The sequence below is a fragment of the Maylandia zebra genome, linkage group LG2 (genome assembly GCF_041146795.1).
Source record: "Maylandia zebra isolate NMK-2024a linkage group LG2, Mzebra_GT3a, whole genome shotgun sequence".
Taxonomy (NCBI): Eukaryota; Metazoa; Chordata; class Actinopteri; order Cichliformes; family Cichlidae; genus Maylandia; species Maylandia zebra.
The window spans coordinates 3,456,169-3,474,377 of record NC_135168.1 but is presented as its reverse complement, the minus strand read 5'-3'; the positions used below and the strand labels follow the sequence as shown (position 1 = coordinate 3,474,377).

Genomic DNA, 18,209 nt, shown 5'->3' with positions numbered 1-18,209 from the left:
AGCTAATGATACATCATATTGCATATCCACACAATGATCACCTAATTATCTAACTCACATCAATTTTAGAGGGCTCAAAACTACCATGCGAAGCCCTCTAGTATATATTCATGGAAACCAAGACAGCAATAACAAGCAAAATAACTAAAGACGTAAATAAGACTTTACAAACATACTGGTCTCCACTTTAGCTCCTTCCCCAAACAGGATCTGTCCACATGTTACCAGAGTACAGTAGTAGGTCCCACTATCAGATGTTTCACCATATGGACACTGATCTGTCTCAGTTTTGTTCTTGGAGAGGAGCAAACACTGCAGAGTGACTGCATTACCCACATGGACTGGCTCCACTTCTCGACTTTTCTTCATGGTGACAAATGTATTTTGCGTTTTAGGATCTGTGGGAGTCACAGAGAGACATAAAATAGCATTAACTAGAATTGTTTGGCTTTAGCCGCAGATATGATATAAACAATCAAATTAACATACTTTACCATTCACTGCCACAATTGTGCCATTTTTAAATCTCATACTGAATGATGATCCTGCTTGACAGAAGTACGTTGCTTCATCTTTTTTGCTTACATTTCTTATGATAAGAGAATGCACATTACCCACTTTTGTGGCACTGAATCTTGAGTTGTTCTTTTGAAATATTTTGTCAAAACTTCCTTCAGCAACTGTTTGAACCATATATCCAAAATTCAGCTTATACCAGTAAAACAACCCTTTATCACTTCCAGAGAGCGCACATGTCAGAGTCACATTATCTCCGGGTTTAGCCACAGTTAAAGAGATCTGCTGAGGAACCTCATTCGTTTCAGTCAAAGCTGAAGCAAAGAGACAAACAGTAACAGTTAGAACAAAACAGAAAAAAGCACTCAAAAGTATATTCATCATGTTATGCCAAATATTACAAAACCTCATGTTTTACATTGTTTACAATGATAAACTCACACAATGTACTTAGAAGCATCAAAGAAACCAGTCTTCCAACCATTGTGGTACCTCAGCCTTCTCTTTCATAACTAATATCTTTACACTCAAAGGAAGATTTAGTCATGAGCTGATTAAGGTTTACAAAGTGGAAATCACAGTGATTGGCTGAAGCACAAAATGCACTTCCTGTAAAAATTTGCAAACCATTTACATATTTAGAGGCAAACACATTATTGCAAGCTGATGACAGAACAAAAAAGCACTCTGCTTTCGCTAACATAAGTTATGTCGTGTTACACTTTTGCTTTTTTGAGAATTGTAATGTAATTCCATAATTTTTATTATACTCTACTTGATCTGCTAGTCTTTATCGACCTTTGAGCTTCAAATTGTTACATTTAATTGTTTTGTAAATGTAAATGTTAAAAAAAATTGTGAAGTTCATTTAGGTCAGCCTGTTAAAAAATAAATGATGATAGACAAACCTGACATGGATCACCTGTTAGCTCTACTTTTACAGAGTGATAATACAACGTAACGTAAACTTTATTCTGAACTCTATTTTCTGTTTACACAAAAAATAGAGTTTAAAAACTGAAAGTTTTACCAACCGTTTGAAAAAAATGTAAGTGCCAAAAATTAACCTGACACTTTGAAACATGAATGACCAACAAACAGGGTTTTTTTCCTTTGTCATGACATGATATTGTAGGCAAGTACTTACAGTAAAAGATGTTTATTGAGTAATTCTCTGTGAGGTGAGAAATAATGAGGGAAAATATGAAAAGAGGCCACCACAGACGTACGTTTTGATTAAAGCTGACTGCAGGAAGTGTGTGCTGTGTGCAGCTTAGTGTGCTACAAATCCATCCATTCATCTTTTTCTTTTTTAATTATCTGCTATTAAGTTATTTCTTTTTCAAGTTATTGTACCCTAAATAATAAGTCACATTTTACATGACATTAAGTGAAACCAGCCCCAGTCGCATTTCCACACACTTTATCTCCCTGCACACAAAATGTTAATTCCATGTTACATAATTAGTTTCATATCTGAGTAGACAAACTTAGATCATTTTTTAACCATAACCAAGTATTTTTGTTGCACAAGCCAACAGAGTAGTTTTGGTTGCTACAACTACACCTTCACTGGCTTCACTGATACTGTGCTGCCAGTGGTGATGCACTGAATTAGTTTTCTGTATATCAGAGCTGAGCAGACACCTACTCATAATCAAACATGCAATGACCTGAAAAATACTGAACAAAAGTCTTTATTGTGGTGTCCTGTCTGCCTGTTTGTCTGTCTGTTTTGTGCTTTTGCTATTAGGTTTAATTTACTATCAAAGTAGTTCTTGAGTCGGTTCATTTGCAAATAAGGACTTGAAGTCACCTGCAGTCTTTTATTTCTATCATACTTTCAGTATTTTCAAGATCTCTGTTGTAACGTATGTAATTTTGTCTATAAGATGAATGAAAATTGTTCTTATTTAATTTTTTGTAAGCTGTTACCTTGTTTTTTTATAATTTGCAGACTGTTGACATGCTGATTAAATACAAAATCATATAAATCATTCACTTTACATTCAAAGGACAGGGAAGGTGAAACCCGTCACAGAGGTGTGACACGATGAAGGAAAAATTCAAAAGTCATCAAAACAGAAGCACGCTGGTTCACTGCATGCTGTGAACCAGCGTGCAGCAAAAAATCCCCTGTTGCCCCTTCAGGCGGTTTGCCCTTCAAGCTCGGGTCCTCTACCAGAGGCCTGGGAACTTGAGGGTCCTGCGCAGTATCTTAGCTGTTCCTAGTACTGCGCTCTTCTGGACAAAGATCTACAGTGTTGTTGCTGGGATCTGCTGGAGCCACTGGCCTAGCTTGGGAGTCACTGCACCTAGTGCTCCAATTACCACTGGGACCACTGTTACCTTCTCCCGCCACATCTTCTCGAGCTCTTCTCAGAGTCCTTGGTGCTCCTCCAGATTCTCGTGTTCCTACTTCCTGATATTTAGATTTAGATCTCATTTCTAAGAGAAGTCCCACTATGCGACAAAAACAGTTCAGGAAACAGAATACAAAGTGCAAGGTGTTGATCTGGCCTTCAAACTCAAGCATCCTGCACTGGAACAAGCCCACACATAACCCAATACACAACCCACAGAACCCAAAATGGTTGTTCATTCATTATTTAAATTATATAAAGAGATTTTATTGTAGATTAGAAAGTTCTTATCAACCCTGTGGTGAATTACAGCTTCATATATGATGTGCTCTGCATAACTGAGACTACTGGTTGTGTCTGAGCTGTGGATAGGACATGAAGGGAAACCACAAATGACTAGAGACATGGAGGTGAAGAGACATGTCAAGAACTGATCATTTTGTAAGTCAGTCATCCTGCCAACACACTTATTTATATAGCAATTTAAAAACAGCAAGTGCTGACCAAAGTGTTTAACGAGGACATAATAAAAATGAAAAAAGAAAATAAAGTAAAAATATATTTTAGTATATTGATATGTAACACCCTTATTCACATGCTAAACCGGGGGGTAGAAATGGGCACATACACATGCTAACACTCTTACAGGGGAAAGTGCGGAGCTTCTTGCACAGATAAAGGAAATCACTAAATCCTGGGGCTTATTCACTTATTGTTCCATGTGTTTTCTTTTTGTTTGTTTGTTTTTTCATTGCTTAATCAAGATTCTCCAAAACTTCTCAGACCTTATGTATGTTTATAGGTGGAAACACTGACCTTTACAAGCTAACAGCAGTGACGAGGCAACTATCTAAAAATAGTTTGACTGAATCAGCAAAAGTCTTGTACTTTTTCACTTTCCAGTATTGTGGTATGTCCCAGTATCAGTGCTTGTGAAAGAACAAGCAAAGCCACATGCAAGATGCAAACTATGGCTGGCTACTTTTCTGCTTTCAACGCCCTACCAACCCTGTTTACTCAGAATGCATATGCATTTGGGCATCAACAGGACGTGTAACTAGTTCAAAACAAGCTGCCGCAGACTATTTTTAGCTGAAGCTGTCGATAGTTTTTAGACCTTCCTTCCTGAATGTGGACTCATTTTGTTACGATAAACTTTAAAATATACAACTACAACTTTTAAAACTAAATGCTAAATACTTCTTTTTAAAGTAGAAGCTTTTTAAACACATCATTGTGAGCAAATACCACAATGTGCAGGACGAAACATGAATGATTCGAGCAGGCACGATCAATTACAGAAGAAAACCACACTGCTACAATGGAAATTCTCATAAAACTATTTTTATATCACACGTGAAGCATATGCATATACTATTTATGCAAACTGCCAGAAAAAGATGCCTCTCAGTGGATTCACACCTCGTTTGGATCACACAAACTGCTGCTGAATTTTTCATGCATTTTTTGTGTGTTGCGGGTTGTTAAATGAACAAAACATTACAGTGCAGTCTAGCCTAGAAACAATCCGGTCGTTAAGTGATGACGTGACGAATCCTACTTCCGGGCCTAAAGTAGTCTGCGTTTATGGCTTTTGTGTTGTTAACATGTTTAATGTTTTGTATTTTCTTCTATTTAATCTCAAAAAGCTCCTAAAACAGTCAGTGATCACTGTTGAGCTCCCTCGGCTTTTATTACCGCTAATCATTTATTTAAGATCAGTTTTTAAAACCTTAGGATGTAACTACAGCCCAGACCATGCAGCAGTATATGAATGACTAACCTCGTATTGTGGATGGATTATCTCAGTTGTTCTCCTGGCTGAAGTTTGGTCCTTTTACAGCATCCTGCCATGCGATTACATTTGTTCCTGACCACCGAGAACACTCACGTTAACTTTTATCGAGTGGAAAAAAAGTTAGCTTGTTTATATTATGCTAACATAGCTGTGTCGCTAGCGGTCACGTAGCACATCATTATATACCAGCTAGCCCAACTTCAGTAACCCTACAAATGTCACTGCTGTTTAGTTTCCTGTCTTCATTTATGTTGGAAGTGATAACAGAGCTGTACGTTTGAATTTGTTTCCAAACCCCCGCAGTCAGGACATGCTATATTGTATTTAGATAGAAGCTAGCGAGCTAACTTCCTGCTAACTTCTAACTCCGTTAAATATCACAAATTCCGTTTTCATGGATGCCTGGATGATAAACTCAATTGTTACACCTGGTAGAGTAGAACGCTGATCATTTTATTAAAGATGAAAGACTTTAGACAGTTTTTCAACTCTCAGTAATGCCATAGGGATCGTTTGATATATGGACCTGCAGCGGAGTTTAGGCACAGACACGGCTAGTGACGTCAGACTTAACGACCGGATAAATGCATGAACTAGTTTTTCAGCAATAGTCTGAGACAGGATATTTATACGTAATTTTAGAGATACAACGCAAATGGAATAAAATAGTCTTGTATATGCATTGAAGGACATATCCTGGTCCTAAATGAAAGGTGTTCTCACAGTGTTACTGGAGGCCAAGGTAATGCAGAGTGAGAATCCTGTTAGATATCATATTTCTAAGATTTTCAGTTTTATCTGAATTTAGAAGCAAAAATTAGAGGCCTTCCAGGTCTTTATTAAGATATTCCTGCAGTTTAACTAATTGGTGTGTTTTATCTGACTTCATGCATTGAGGTTTAGCAGGACAAGCATAGAGATGACTCCACTGTCAAAGGCCAGAAGAAGATCATTTGTAACCTTCACGAAAGCTGTTTCTGTGCTGTGATGAGCTCTGAAACCTGAATAGTACTTTGTCAGAAGTATTAGCCCAGCAGTTCGATGCAGTTTTTATTTTTAAATTAAATAATAATTTCTTTATAGCACTTTATTTCATTATGATTAGTTTAAGTCAATGTAGAATAAATGCAGCATTGCAGCCCCAGCATGTTGATCAAGTGATGACAGACACTCTGCTTCCACCTGCTGGTGAGTTGATAAATTCTTGTAATAACTCAAACCTTTAGCTCAGGCTTTCCCGTGCCACTCCCATCTCCATGAACCTTGTACACTGTCTTCTATTGTGTGCCTTCTTCCTGTTTGGCATATATTTCTCTAGTTTGTATATATTCCTCTTGTCATATACAGTCCTCTTGTCTGTTATTTATTCTTGCTGACCAACAAGTTATATGTTTACACGATGCACAGTTGGTGTGGACTGCCCACAATTTTGTTGTACTGAACAACAACAACAACAACTATTCACAAAAAAGGACAGCATTTTTGGAGTGTTTATCACCCTGCATATATGTTGCATACTGCCTATGGCTGTTGCAGGTGGTGAGAGCTTTTATTAAGCTAAATCAGATTAAAACCAATTTGAGTTACACTAGGTCTCAGTACAAAACATGTTTTAGTTGGTTACTTTGTTTGAAATTTTTATGAGAATTTTAATTTACGTCTGTCTTCTAGTCCTAGGTACATTCCTCAAAAGGTTTGCTACGGTATACTTTGCTAAATCCTTTAATAACGCAATTTGTAAAAAATATTTAAAAATATGTCGTAACAGGAGTTTTACTAATAATGTATGGATTGCATAATTTTAAATTGCCTGCTGTGAACAAATCTCCTCCAGTGCTCTGCACATCTCTGGTAAATCGCTGCAGTAATGTGAAGACCAAACTCAATTTTTACAGACACGTAAGACAAAGCAGACTGTCATTTGCATCACAGCAGATTCTTTTGTCTCACATTAGCATCTAAATCTGAGACTAATGAATATATGTACACTATATATAATAGTATATGCATTACTGGATGTGTATACTAAATATGTGTTTCTACACGTGTGTGTACATATTTTACAAATTAAATAGCGTAAACAATAAAATAAAATATATAAAAATATACAGAGTTGGTTGAGACATGTGCAAAACAGAGGCATTTATATACAGTGTGGTGCCTCCACCCCAGGGAAGAAGGTAACACTACCTGGGTGGAGTTTCCCCCTCCATGGGCAAGGGTACCTAGACCTGGGGTATAGAGTACGCTTGGGGAGTGTGATTGTGTATACAGTTTCTATTTATGTCTGCCTCTACGTTGGGTGAGTGCTGAGTAATTACATATGAGAGCATGAGGGTGGGAATGGATGTTTGTATCTGTGTGTGCCTGTTTGTTTGTGTCTATATGTCAGGTTGGGTATCAGACGCCACCTCTCTGGGGACATCTCAGGCCCTCCAAGGTATGGAGGCCTATCTCCCCCCACCACTCCCCCTGCCAGTGGCAGACGCCCTCAGACATCAGTGCGTTGGTGGTTCTTTGTGTCCGGGGATGGGCGTCCAGGTACACACCGGCTCACTCCTGGTGGTTGCTTGTAAGGGCCTGGAGCCTGGGGCTTGCTCGGGCCCCTTCGGGGGTGGGGTGCCCTCGGCCTCTTGGCCTGGGGCTCGGTCACTCTGGCACAGCTGGCTGTCAGCGGAGCTCATGGGCACGTCACTGCAACTTCAGATATGTGAAGCTGGCAACCTTTTAAGTTCATTCATTTCTCTTTTTGAAATTTTTGACTGACCGGGGAAGCCGCACAAAAGCTAGCAAGCCACCGCTTTTCCCACTTATGTACAAATACCTTTCTGCTCTTATGCATGTCGTCATATCGAAATATATGTTATTGTTTATTAATAAACAGCACACAGTGGTCCCGCTGTTCATCCGTCACTGTCTCGCTTTTTCGCTGATTTTTTTATGGCACAGTTCAACTGTCAACAATGTGCATTGCATTCTGCAGCCTGATTGACAAATCTCCTCCATGTCGTGTCTCCTGCGCTTGCCAAATTTGTCATGTTTGGTTTTGATAACCATCACGTCCAATAAAAAAAACAGCACAAAAACACCCATAACTATGACCCTCATTCGGAAATAGGCACCTCATCCACACCAGGGGCTCTGCCACCAAGGAGTTGTTTAAGTGCCTCAGTGACCTTGCCCCCAGAAATTGGCGGGTCATCCCCCTCATCCCCAGACTCTGCTTCCTCCTTGGAAGACATGTCAGTGGGATTAAGGAGGTCCTCGAAGTATTCCTTCCCACAGGCTAACCAAGCCCGATAGGACTCCTTCTTCAGCCTGGTGACTCCCTTCTAGTGATGGGTCGGTCTCGAACGAAAGGGCTCTTAGAGCCGGGTCTTTGACGTGAACGACGCGAGCCGGCTCCTTATCACGAGCCATGGGTTTTTTTTCTCTTTCTCTCACCCTCTCTCTCTCTCTTGCACTTTTTTTCCGCTTCACTCCGCATGCGAGCCCTGTGCTTTACGCTGGGAAGAGGGGGGAGGGGCGGTAGTTACACTCAGTGTTGCCAATTTGGCGACTTTGTCGCTATATTTAGAGAGTTTTCAGACCCCCTTAGCGACTTTTTTTTCTAAAAAGCAACTAGCGACAAATCTGGCGACTTTTTCTGGTATTATTGGAGACTTATTTATGACCACCTTTTGACGTGAAAACGTGTATCGCTCTTACTCTCAACAAGCAGCGATGCTGCCTTGGGCACCTCACCCGTGCTAAAGCGCTCACAGGCGGAGGATAGCCCTCCCCCAGCTGCTATCAGGGCAGGAGGCTAGTGATGGGTCGGTCGTGAACGAAATGGCTCTTAGAGCCGGATCTTTGACGTGAACGACGCGAGCCGGCTCCTTATCGCGAGCCGTGAGGTTTTCCACTTCGCTCAGCAGAAGCGAGCCTTGTGCTTTACGGTGGGAAGAGGGGGGAGGGGCGGTAGTTACACTCAGTAGCACAGGAACAGAGCGGGAGGGAGAGAGAGAGAAAGAGCCAGGGACAACAACGCCACATTAGAAAATCATCCACAACTATTTTCAGTTGCAGATGATAAAGGATTCAGAAAGTTTATTCATGCAGGTCCATATGACAGAGAATATGCATGTTCTTTTTGTTTTCATATTATAATTTATATTTAATTGTGTTGTGGTTTGCAGTGTTTTGTGTTGTTGCACTTTAAATTTATTTAAAAGGAAAAAGCTGAAAATTTAAATAGTTGAAATGTGAATAGTTGATTTTTGTATTATATGATTTATTTATTACATTTTATGTGGAGTGAATAAATAAAAGTAAAAGCAAATTTACGGTGGCCCCTACAGACAAAACACGTACAAACTCCAAAACACGTACAAACTCTACGTACACTGAGCTTTTGTTACCTAGTGGCTACACAAGCCAGCAAGTACCAACGACCGGATTTAGTGTGTGGTAGTAACAGGTAAATGAACTTTTAATTATTTGACTATATATTAATGCTTGTGTATAAATACACAAACAATACACATATGCTTTGATGCTTTCAATTGTGTAATTTAAGTGATCTAGGTAGCTCTGTTTTGGAAGTTCAGTTCATGCTAGAAATGTGTTTTGGAGTTTGCGCGTGCTTTGTCTCTAGGGGCCACCGCATATATTTATATATAAACATATATAAATAAAACCTTTTTTTTTTACATTAGTAATTCCTTTTGTGCATAATTTTATATTATCGTAATAATAAATTAATTAAAGCAACAAAACAACCTGAAGAGCCGGTTCGGAGCCGAAAGAGCCGGTTCTCTAAAAAGAGCAGGAAATCCCATCACTACAGGAGACGTTTACACCTGTGCGTCCAAACGGCAAATGAATTGCGCATGAGCGAAGCCGCTACTCCCGCACTGACTGTAATGCAGTCAATTCTTCTTTTACTGTTATGCTGTTTTGTGGATCACAAGGTTTAAAACTACTTATAAACACGCACTCTCACACACAAAGTAACTCCACCAGAGCGCCAATTTCGGGTCACTTTTGCCGGTCCAGGTCTGGATAAAGGAGCAGGGTTGGAATTGTGACATTAAAAAACAATAACTGCTAAAAGAAATTTAATTTGTAGTTCTAAATAAATTCGAAATGCATTTAGGACGTTTTTTACTCACTTTATGTCTCTTCCATGATGTTATTTCTCTCTCCAACATCGTAGGTCTTCTTTTTGTTTTCATATTATAATTTATATTTAATTGTGTTGTGGTTTGCAGTGTTTTGTGTTGTTTCACTTTAAATTTGTAAAAGGAAAAAGCTGAAAAATTAAATCACGTATGAACTCTGAAGCGCGTACAAACCCTGAAGCACGTACAAACTCCAAAACACGTAAAAACTCCAAAACACGTAAAAACGCGTATAAACTCCGAAGCATGTACAAACTCCAAAACTCGTAAAAACTCAGAAGCACATAAAAACTCAAAACACGTACAAAAGACAACAGAAGTGCTCCTGGATGCTAGGCACAGTGTTGAGCTTGTGTTACCTAGTGGCTACACAAGCCGGCAAGTACCAACGATGTGGTAGTAACAGGTAAATGAACTTTTTTTTTTTAATTATTTGACTGTATATGAATGCTTGTGTATAAATACACAAACAATACACATATGCTTTCATGCTTTCAATTGTGTAATTTAAGTGATCTAGGTAGCTGTTTTGGAAGTTCAGTTCATGCTAGAAATGCTTTTTGGAGTTTGTACGTGTTTTGTCTCTAGGGGCCACCGCATATATTTATTAGGGGTGCAACAATACTCGTATCGATATTGAACCGTTCGATACAGTGCTTTTGGTTCGGTACGCATATGTATCGAACAATACAACATTTTTTATTTATTTTATCAACTTTCCTTCTGACGATGCTGTCTGTGTTGAGCGCTCAGTGGCTCTGCACTCGACAGTGCAGCCTAGGCGGAGTAGTCGAAGGCAGATTCACTGAGCGCAGGGCAAGCTAGCGAGACAGAAGTTAAGCTCTCGTTGCAACATGGCAAATTGAACCTCCCCCACCCTCATTCAGATCTGGCCTTTAGAACTATTTTGGTTTTCATGTGACGTATGACCCTGAAGGTAAGCGCGTCATGGACTAAAGTAAAACAGTATGTTGGATGTGCCACGCAATGCTCAATTACATTGGTGGGAACTAGTGCGTTAGCGCAGTTAGCTCGTTAACGTGTTGGCCGTCCAGCCCCACGCACGGGGCGATCCGCGGTAGCTCGTTAACCGAGATTTGCCGTGTTGTGGCATTAACGTTATTTCAACGAGATTAACGCTGACAACACTAGTGGGAACACAACGAATATGACTGCAAATTTATTCCGACATCATCCTAGTGCAAAGACGAGTGGAAGCAGACAAAAACAACAAGCACGCATGCTACAAACTTTACCCGAGTCATTTAGACAGCCGTTAGCACATGATTCTCCTTATGGGGACCTGATATGTTTAATATGCTGCTGAGAATATAGCCCAGAAGAAGAGTATAGTATAGCTTTTATTTTGGAAAGAGCCATTTCTCTGTAATAAACTCTCTTTTCCAAAGATGAGGGATTTCTCGATCAGATAGATTAATTTTTTTATTACTTTGGTGTTTCAGCAACATTAAATTTGAAAACTGTACTTTTGAGTTAAAATATATATTTATAATTTTAATAAATGACAAATTAAAAAGGCATGAACATTTTTTTTTGTATTGAAAGAATATCAAACCGTGTATCGAAAGTATCGAACCGAACCGTGAATTTTGTGTATCGTTGCACCCCTAATATTTATATATAAACATATATAAATAAAACCACTTTTTTACATTAGTAATTCCTTTTGTGCATAATTTTATATTATTGTTAATAATAAATTAATTAAAGCAACAAAACAACCTGAAGAGCCAGTTCGGAGCCGAAAGAGCCGGTTCTCTTTAGTGAGCCGAACCGAAAGAGCCCGTTTTCTAAAAAGAGCCGGAAATCCCATCACTACTCCCTTCACCTCTGGTGTCCACCATTTGGTTCAGAGATTAGAACCACGTCAGGCACCAACCACCTTGCGGCCACAGCTCAATGCAGTAGCTTCAGCAATGGTGCTGAACATGGTCCGTTCGGACTCAATGTCCCCAGTCTCCCTCGGAATGCTGTTGAAGCCCTGCCGGAGGTGTGCGTTAAAGATCTCACGTACTGGGGCCTCTGCTAGATGTTCCCAGCACACCCTCACTACGCGTTTAGGTGCACCGGGTCTGTCCAGCGTCCTCCCCCGCCACCTGATCCAAGTGATCAGTTGACAGCTCAGCCCCTCTCTTTACCCAAGTGTTCAGAACATATAGTCGCAGGTCTGGTGATACAATTACAAAATCGATCATCGACCTGCGGCCTAGAGCGTCCTGATTTATAATCAGCTCACAATAAAATCTATGTCTTCTGTGTGACTCTGTGGACAGTAATGTAATTATAGGTATCCTTGGACTGTAAACATTTACTGTATATTACTGTAGGAATCACTGTTTATATAAACATCTGTGTAATACTAGACAGAACACACAGATCAACGATCAATTTTTTGTGGTGTAATTGGTTTCACTGCTGGAAACATGTCTATCGTAGTTGGTTCGAGAACACAAGGTCTGTGATATAAAGGTTTTAAGTCCTCGAGTTTTTATTACAATGTTATTAAGGTGGGGTGTACGGTGGCCTTGATAGGTCAAATGCACTGCAACTCAAGAAAAAAAAGACAAGCAAATAGAAAAAGCAGACAAAGCAAAAAGGAAGTTGAATAAAACAACGGTAACCGAAAAGTTACAACAGAAAACAGCACTTGTATATGAATTTAAGAGTTTAATCATGTATTTTAATCAAGTGTTTTTTGTCTTTTTAATATTTTATGCTTTACAAATAGGCTTTTAACATTTTCAGTGTGGTCATTGTGGAAATGCCGGTACAGCTTCATGGTCAGCATTGACAGGATTCTCTGGTGTGTGGGTACGGTAATGCTTCTTTAAATGCGCTGACTGTCTAAAGGACTTCCCACACTGGTCACAGAGGTATGGTCTTTCTCCAGTGTGGATCCGCTTGAGGACCTTCAAATTAGATGAAGATCTAAACTTTTTACCGCACTGGTCACAGAGGTATTCTCTTTCGCCGGTGTGGGTATGCTGGTGAACCTTCCAAAGAAAAAATTGGAAATGTCAACACTGAGTGTCCAGGAGCAAATTTCAGTGTTTGGATTGTTTTCTGGGTTTCCCATCTTCCTCTTCATCATCCTCCTCCTCCCTTGGCTCCATCATCATCACTGTCGTTGTCGTCAGTGTCACTGTGATCGGCGTCACTGTCAGGACCACTCTCAGGGACACTGTCACTCTCAGCCTCCTCGTTATCCCAGAACCACCTCATTTCTTCAGCTATGGAATCTTCTGCTTGCTGGGCCGCGTTTATTTCCATTTCTCCTGCTGGGATCTCTGCTCTGTTATTGACCCAGGGTCCTTCAACTTGAGGAGGATTTATTTCTGTGCCTGCTGCTGGAACAGCAGCCTCTTCCTCATCATTCTGAAGATTGTCCTCCTCAACATCGTGTTGTTGCTGTTGATTAATAACTTGGCCCAGAACACAGGAGATTTTCTTAAGTCAAGAGGCCGCGCAGCAGACCGATTTGAAGCCAGTGGACCATCAGGGGAACTGCTTCAAAATCTTCACTGTACTTGTACTCTGGATATTGTTCCATCTCATTTACTAAAAGATGTTATGACACTGTGGGTATGAGTTTGCTGTCTATTGTCAATAGCAGTCTTCAGTCTGGGTGTGTCCCTGCTGACTTTAAACATGCTGTGGTCCAGACCTTTCTAGATAAAAATGGCATTAGTGAAGCATTTCAGTCTGGTTTTAAAGCCCACCACAGCCCCGAAACTGCTTTTTTAAAAGGTTTTAATGACCTTTTCACTTTTACTGACTTGGGAGATTCTGCCATTTTAATACTATCAGACCTCAGTGCTGCCTTTGATACCGTAGATCATAGGATTCTTATCTCTCAGCTTGAACACTGTCGGAGTCAAAGGGACTGCATTGGAGTGGTTTAAATCTTATCTCTCCAACCAAAGCTTTTCTGTTAGATTGGGGATACATCATCCTCAAAAACCTCACTCACTTGTGGGGTCCCCTAGGGGTCCATTCTTGGCCCAGTTCTCTTTTCAATTTATATGCTCTCTATGCGTTCACTTTTTAAAAAACATGGCATCTCATTTCATTGTTATGCAGACGACTCACAGATTTAGCTGCAACTGAAACGTACATCTTTGAATCCTCTGATTAGTTTGCTAGATGTCCAGGTGCCCCATCTTCTTTTTCATCATCCTCCTCCTCCCTTGGTCTCCTCCTTGAACCTCCCAGTACTGGGCTGGAGGCCAGTGGCACAGGGCCATCCTGAACATTGTCTCCACCATCATCATTGTCATTCTCATCAGTGTCATTGTTATCACTGTTGTTGTTATCAGTGTCGTCGTCAGTGTCACTGTGATCGGTGTCACTGTCAGGACCACTCTCAAGGACACTTTCAATGTCACTCTCAGCCGGGCCTGGGCCGGGTTCATTTCAATTTCTCCTGCTGGGATTTCAGCTCTGTTATTGACCCAGGGTCCTTCTACTTCCTTTTTTTTTTTTTTTTTTTTTTTTTTAACAGAACAAAAATGCGGGGAAAAAAAGCGAAAAGCAAAGTGGCCACAAATGGCCAGTATAGAGCCCTGAGGGATATTACAATCAAGTGGGCCGTTGGGGTAATGCAACATGGGGTAGAAGGACCGGGCGAAGTTATTGGTAAGGGTGGAGTCACTTTCCGACATTGGAATCAGGCAGGGCAGGAGCAGGAGGAGCAGCAGCAGGAGCTGAAGAGGGAAGGCGGCACGCAGGGCCCGGTAGAAGAAGGATCGAGGGGGAGACGATTCCCGCTTCTCTCTTTGAGTGGAGGAGCCTTTCTTTGAATTTGCAGCCTCCTGAGAAACACTTTGACACTGGGCGGCTGTAGCAGATTCACAGTCCAGACGTTGCCGCAGGTTGCTGAGGTCGCCGTCCACCTGCTTCAGGAGCAGCTTCAGCTTGCTCCCCGTCACGTGGAGTTTCTCCCGGGCCTCGTTGCTCTCCTCTGTGCCGTCTTCAGGCTGGAGCTGAGACCACAGAGTCTGAAGGGAGGCCTGATGAGCCTGCCTGTCCTGCAGCTCCTTTTGCAGAGCAGTGAGGGTGTTGCTGTGCTGTTGCAGCGCTGTGAGAGTCGTGTCTGGGTGGCCGATGTCCACTGCGTAGCGTCCGCTCTCTGCGTGAGCGAGCCACAGCAGCAAAGAGTGGAGGCTTTCATGAAAGTCCTGAGTCGGTGATGTCAGGATGGACGTCTCATTTGGGCTTTGTACCGTCACCACCTCCCACATCTCTCCTGTCGTTCTTCTCCTCAGCTTCACCATAAGACAAATACAGTTCTTGATGGATATCTGTGCGTCGGGTTACCCGACAGACGGGCGACTGTTATCCGACGGACGGGCGACTGTTACCAGGTCCTTCTACTTCCTGAGGTGGATTTATTTCTATGCCCGCTGCTGGAACATCAGCCTCTTCCTCCTCTTCATTATCAGCCTCTTCTTCCTTGTCCTGAACTCTGTCCTCCTCATCATCATTTTGTTGCATTTGAATTTCTTCAAAATCCAGACGCTGCTGTTGTTCAAAAACCAGTTCTTCGACTGGTACCCCTACAACAACAAACAGAGAAATATATTATTGTTATCATTCATATGATGCCAAAACTGTCCACAAATCCATCTAATCTGACTGAGCTGGAGCTGTTTTGCAAAGAAGAATGGGCAAGGATTTCAGTCTGTAGATGTGCAAAGCTGGTAGAGACAGACCCTAAAAGACTGGCAGCTGTAATTGCAGCAAAAGGTGGTTCTACAAAGCATTGACTCAGGGGGCTGACTAATTACGCACACCCCACTTTGCAGTTATTTATTTGTAAAAAATGTTTGGAATCATGTCTGATTTTCATTCCACTTCTCACGTGTGCACCACTTTGTGTTGGTCTTTCACGTGGAATTCCAATAACATTGATTCATGTTTGTGGCTGTAATGTGACAAAATGTGGAAAAGTTCAAGGGGGCCGAATACTTTTGCAAGCCCCTGTATATTTGTTATTACCTGAAATAAAGATGGAGAAAAGAAGCAAAAAACAAAAAAGCTGAACTCAGACCTGACGGGCCAGGCCGCAGCTTCAGCTTTAGCCGACTTCCTCCTGATAAGGTCCTCACACAAAGGGGGCAGGGCAAGATGGCGGGCTGAGCAGTCACATCCGTCTGAACTCCTCACTAATGTTATAATCTCTTATATTTCTATTGTTCAGCACTTTGGTCAGCCTTGTGTGTTTTTAAAGTGCTATATAAATAAACTGTGATGATGATGATGATAATCTTAAAGTTATATATTTCACTCCTTTGAGTTATATTGACGATGTTTCAGCCCGAACATGAAGAAAAACAACAACACGAAACCTCCGGCAGTGAAAGACCTCCCTTTCACAACAAGAGGGACAGACTGTTAACAACCCCTGATAATACTCCTGAAAAACCACATATGGAGAAAAAAGCAAAAGGTACGGCTGTTGATAACGACCCCAACACATCCAAAGACAGTATACTAAAAGCTACTGAGAATCTTGGAAAACGTGTTGATGACCGCATGGACGAAGTTAGCAAACAAATTCAACAACATAGCGCCATGCTGGCTTCCATCGCTAAATCGGTGCAGTTTGATTCAGAGGAGCTACAAGAATGCAAAAAGAAAATACAACACCTGGAAAAAGAGATTGAATCACTCAAAAAAGATAATGACGACATTAAAGAGCGTGTGTTGAGCCAGGAAATATAGAAAAGAAGATGGTGTCTCCGTATCAAAGGGAAAAAGGAGAAAATAAATGAAAATATCAGAGAAGAAGTGGTGGAACTTCTAGGAAGGATTGCTCCGGACCTAAAGAAGATGTTGTCCACAGAGTGGGAAGAGCGGCATCGACAAATCATTATTCTGTTTGTGAGACATGCTGTGAGAGATGACATCTGGAGGTGAACGAAGGCTTCTCCCGTGTGCAAAGAAGAAGGCATCCGCTTTGCTGAAGACCTGACCCCCGGAGGACTGGAGATCCAGACAAGCATTGTGGCCAGAAATCGACCAGGCTCGGAAGGAAGGCAAGGCTGCGGGCTTCAGGGGCCCTTTTGGTTTCATAGAAGGCAAACGCATCAGGGAAGAGACCCCAGGTACGGGCTGACATCTGACTATGAAAGGAATATAGTGGAACATTTCAGATGATGGGACTTTTACCTCAAGACTTTACTACTCAACCTCCTAAACTTCATCTTTAAAGCTGTTCATGTGTTCTGTGTTCCAATTGAAAACTTACATTTCTTTATTTTCCTTTAACACAAGGGGACTTAAAGACTCAATTAAGCGCAAAGCTGTTTTTCAGTTCTGCAAGGGGCAACAGGCAAATTGTTTTTTTCTCCAGGAAACTCATTTTGAGGAACATGATGTGAAGTTTTGGTCACAACAATGGGGAGATAGTTATTTTTAGTCATGGTACAAACAGGTCGGCTGGGGTTCCTATTTGTTTCAACTAGTAATGTGTGATACCACTGATTTCCTTTCCAATCCGATACCAAGTAAAATTCAGGGTGGTATCGACGATACTGATCTGTTACTGATACTTTGTACAAAAACGTATTTTATTTATTGTATCTCAAATTATAGCGTCATAATGATTACAGGTCATCAGATTACTTATTCTTATCACTTAATAATGCAGGGTTCATCATATAGAAATAAAAAAACTGAAGTTGTGCGCTATTTGAACACCTTGCCTGCCTGCCGCACTAAAGGACTCTGTGAGAGACGTCTGTCTCGCCCTAGCAGCACATGTCCCTGTCCTCCTCTTCAGTTCGCCTCAACATACGCTCGTCATATTCTGTGATATGATTTGGTGGTGTTGCCACAACACCTCACTTTCTTGCCACATGTATCACAAACCACGTTTGTGGATGTAAAATGCGTCCGCACATGACTCCAGTTACGCTCAGCCACGAGGAAACCATCATCTAAGAACCAACAGAGCCCTTAACAGGCCATGACAGGAGGGAGGTTGAACGTCTGGTGTCCTGGTGCAGCCACAACAACCTGGTGCTGAATGCCCAGAAGACAGTGGAGATTATTGTGGACTTCAGGAAGCACACAGCCCCACTCCCCCCCATCATCCTGACTGACACCCCCATCACCTCTGTGGACTCATTCCGCTTCCTGGGTACCACCATCACCCAGGACCTGAAGTGGGAGCCCACCATCACCTCCGTCATCAAGAAAGCCCAGCAGAGGATGTACTTCCTGAGGCAGCTGAAGAAATTCAACCTGCCAACACGGACGATGATGCAGTTCTACACTGCAATCATCGAGTCCATCCTCACCTCCTCCATCACCGTGTGGTACGCTGGAGCCACTATCAGGGACAAA

The 18,209-nt window shown here is 41.5% G+C and overlaps 2 protein-coding genes across 2 annotated transcripts; both read right to left on the bottom strand.

Annotated features, from left to right (window-relative positions):
- Positions 1-144: 144 nt before the first annotated feature.
- LOC106675904 (uncharacterized) lies at positions 145-13,130 on the bottom strand. The gene is made up of 3 exons (XM_014411458.2): positions 12,983-13,130; positions 495-830; positions 145-398 (listed from the first exon to the last, which is right to left on the bottom strand). The coding sequence occupies exons 1-3, from the start codon at positions 13,128-13,130 to the stop codon at positions 145-147; spliced, it is 738 nt and encodes a 245-aa protein (XP_014266944.2).
- On the bottom strand, positions 12,525-17,097 carry LOC106675905 (nesprin-2). Its single transcript, XM_076888309.1, has 2 exons — positions 15,910-17,097; positions 12,525-15,415 (listed from the first exon to the last, which is right to left on the bottom strand). The coding sequence occupies exon 2, from the start codon at positions 15,131-15,133 to the stop codon at positions 14,000-14,002; it is 1,134 nt and encodes a 377-aa protein (XP_076744424.1). The 5' UTR covers positions 15,134-15,415; positions 15,910-17,097; the 3' UTR covers positions 12,525-13,999.
- Positions 17,098-18,209: the final 1,112 nt, after the last annotated feature.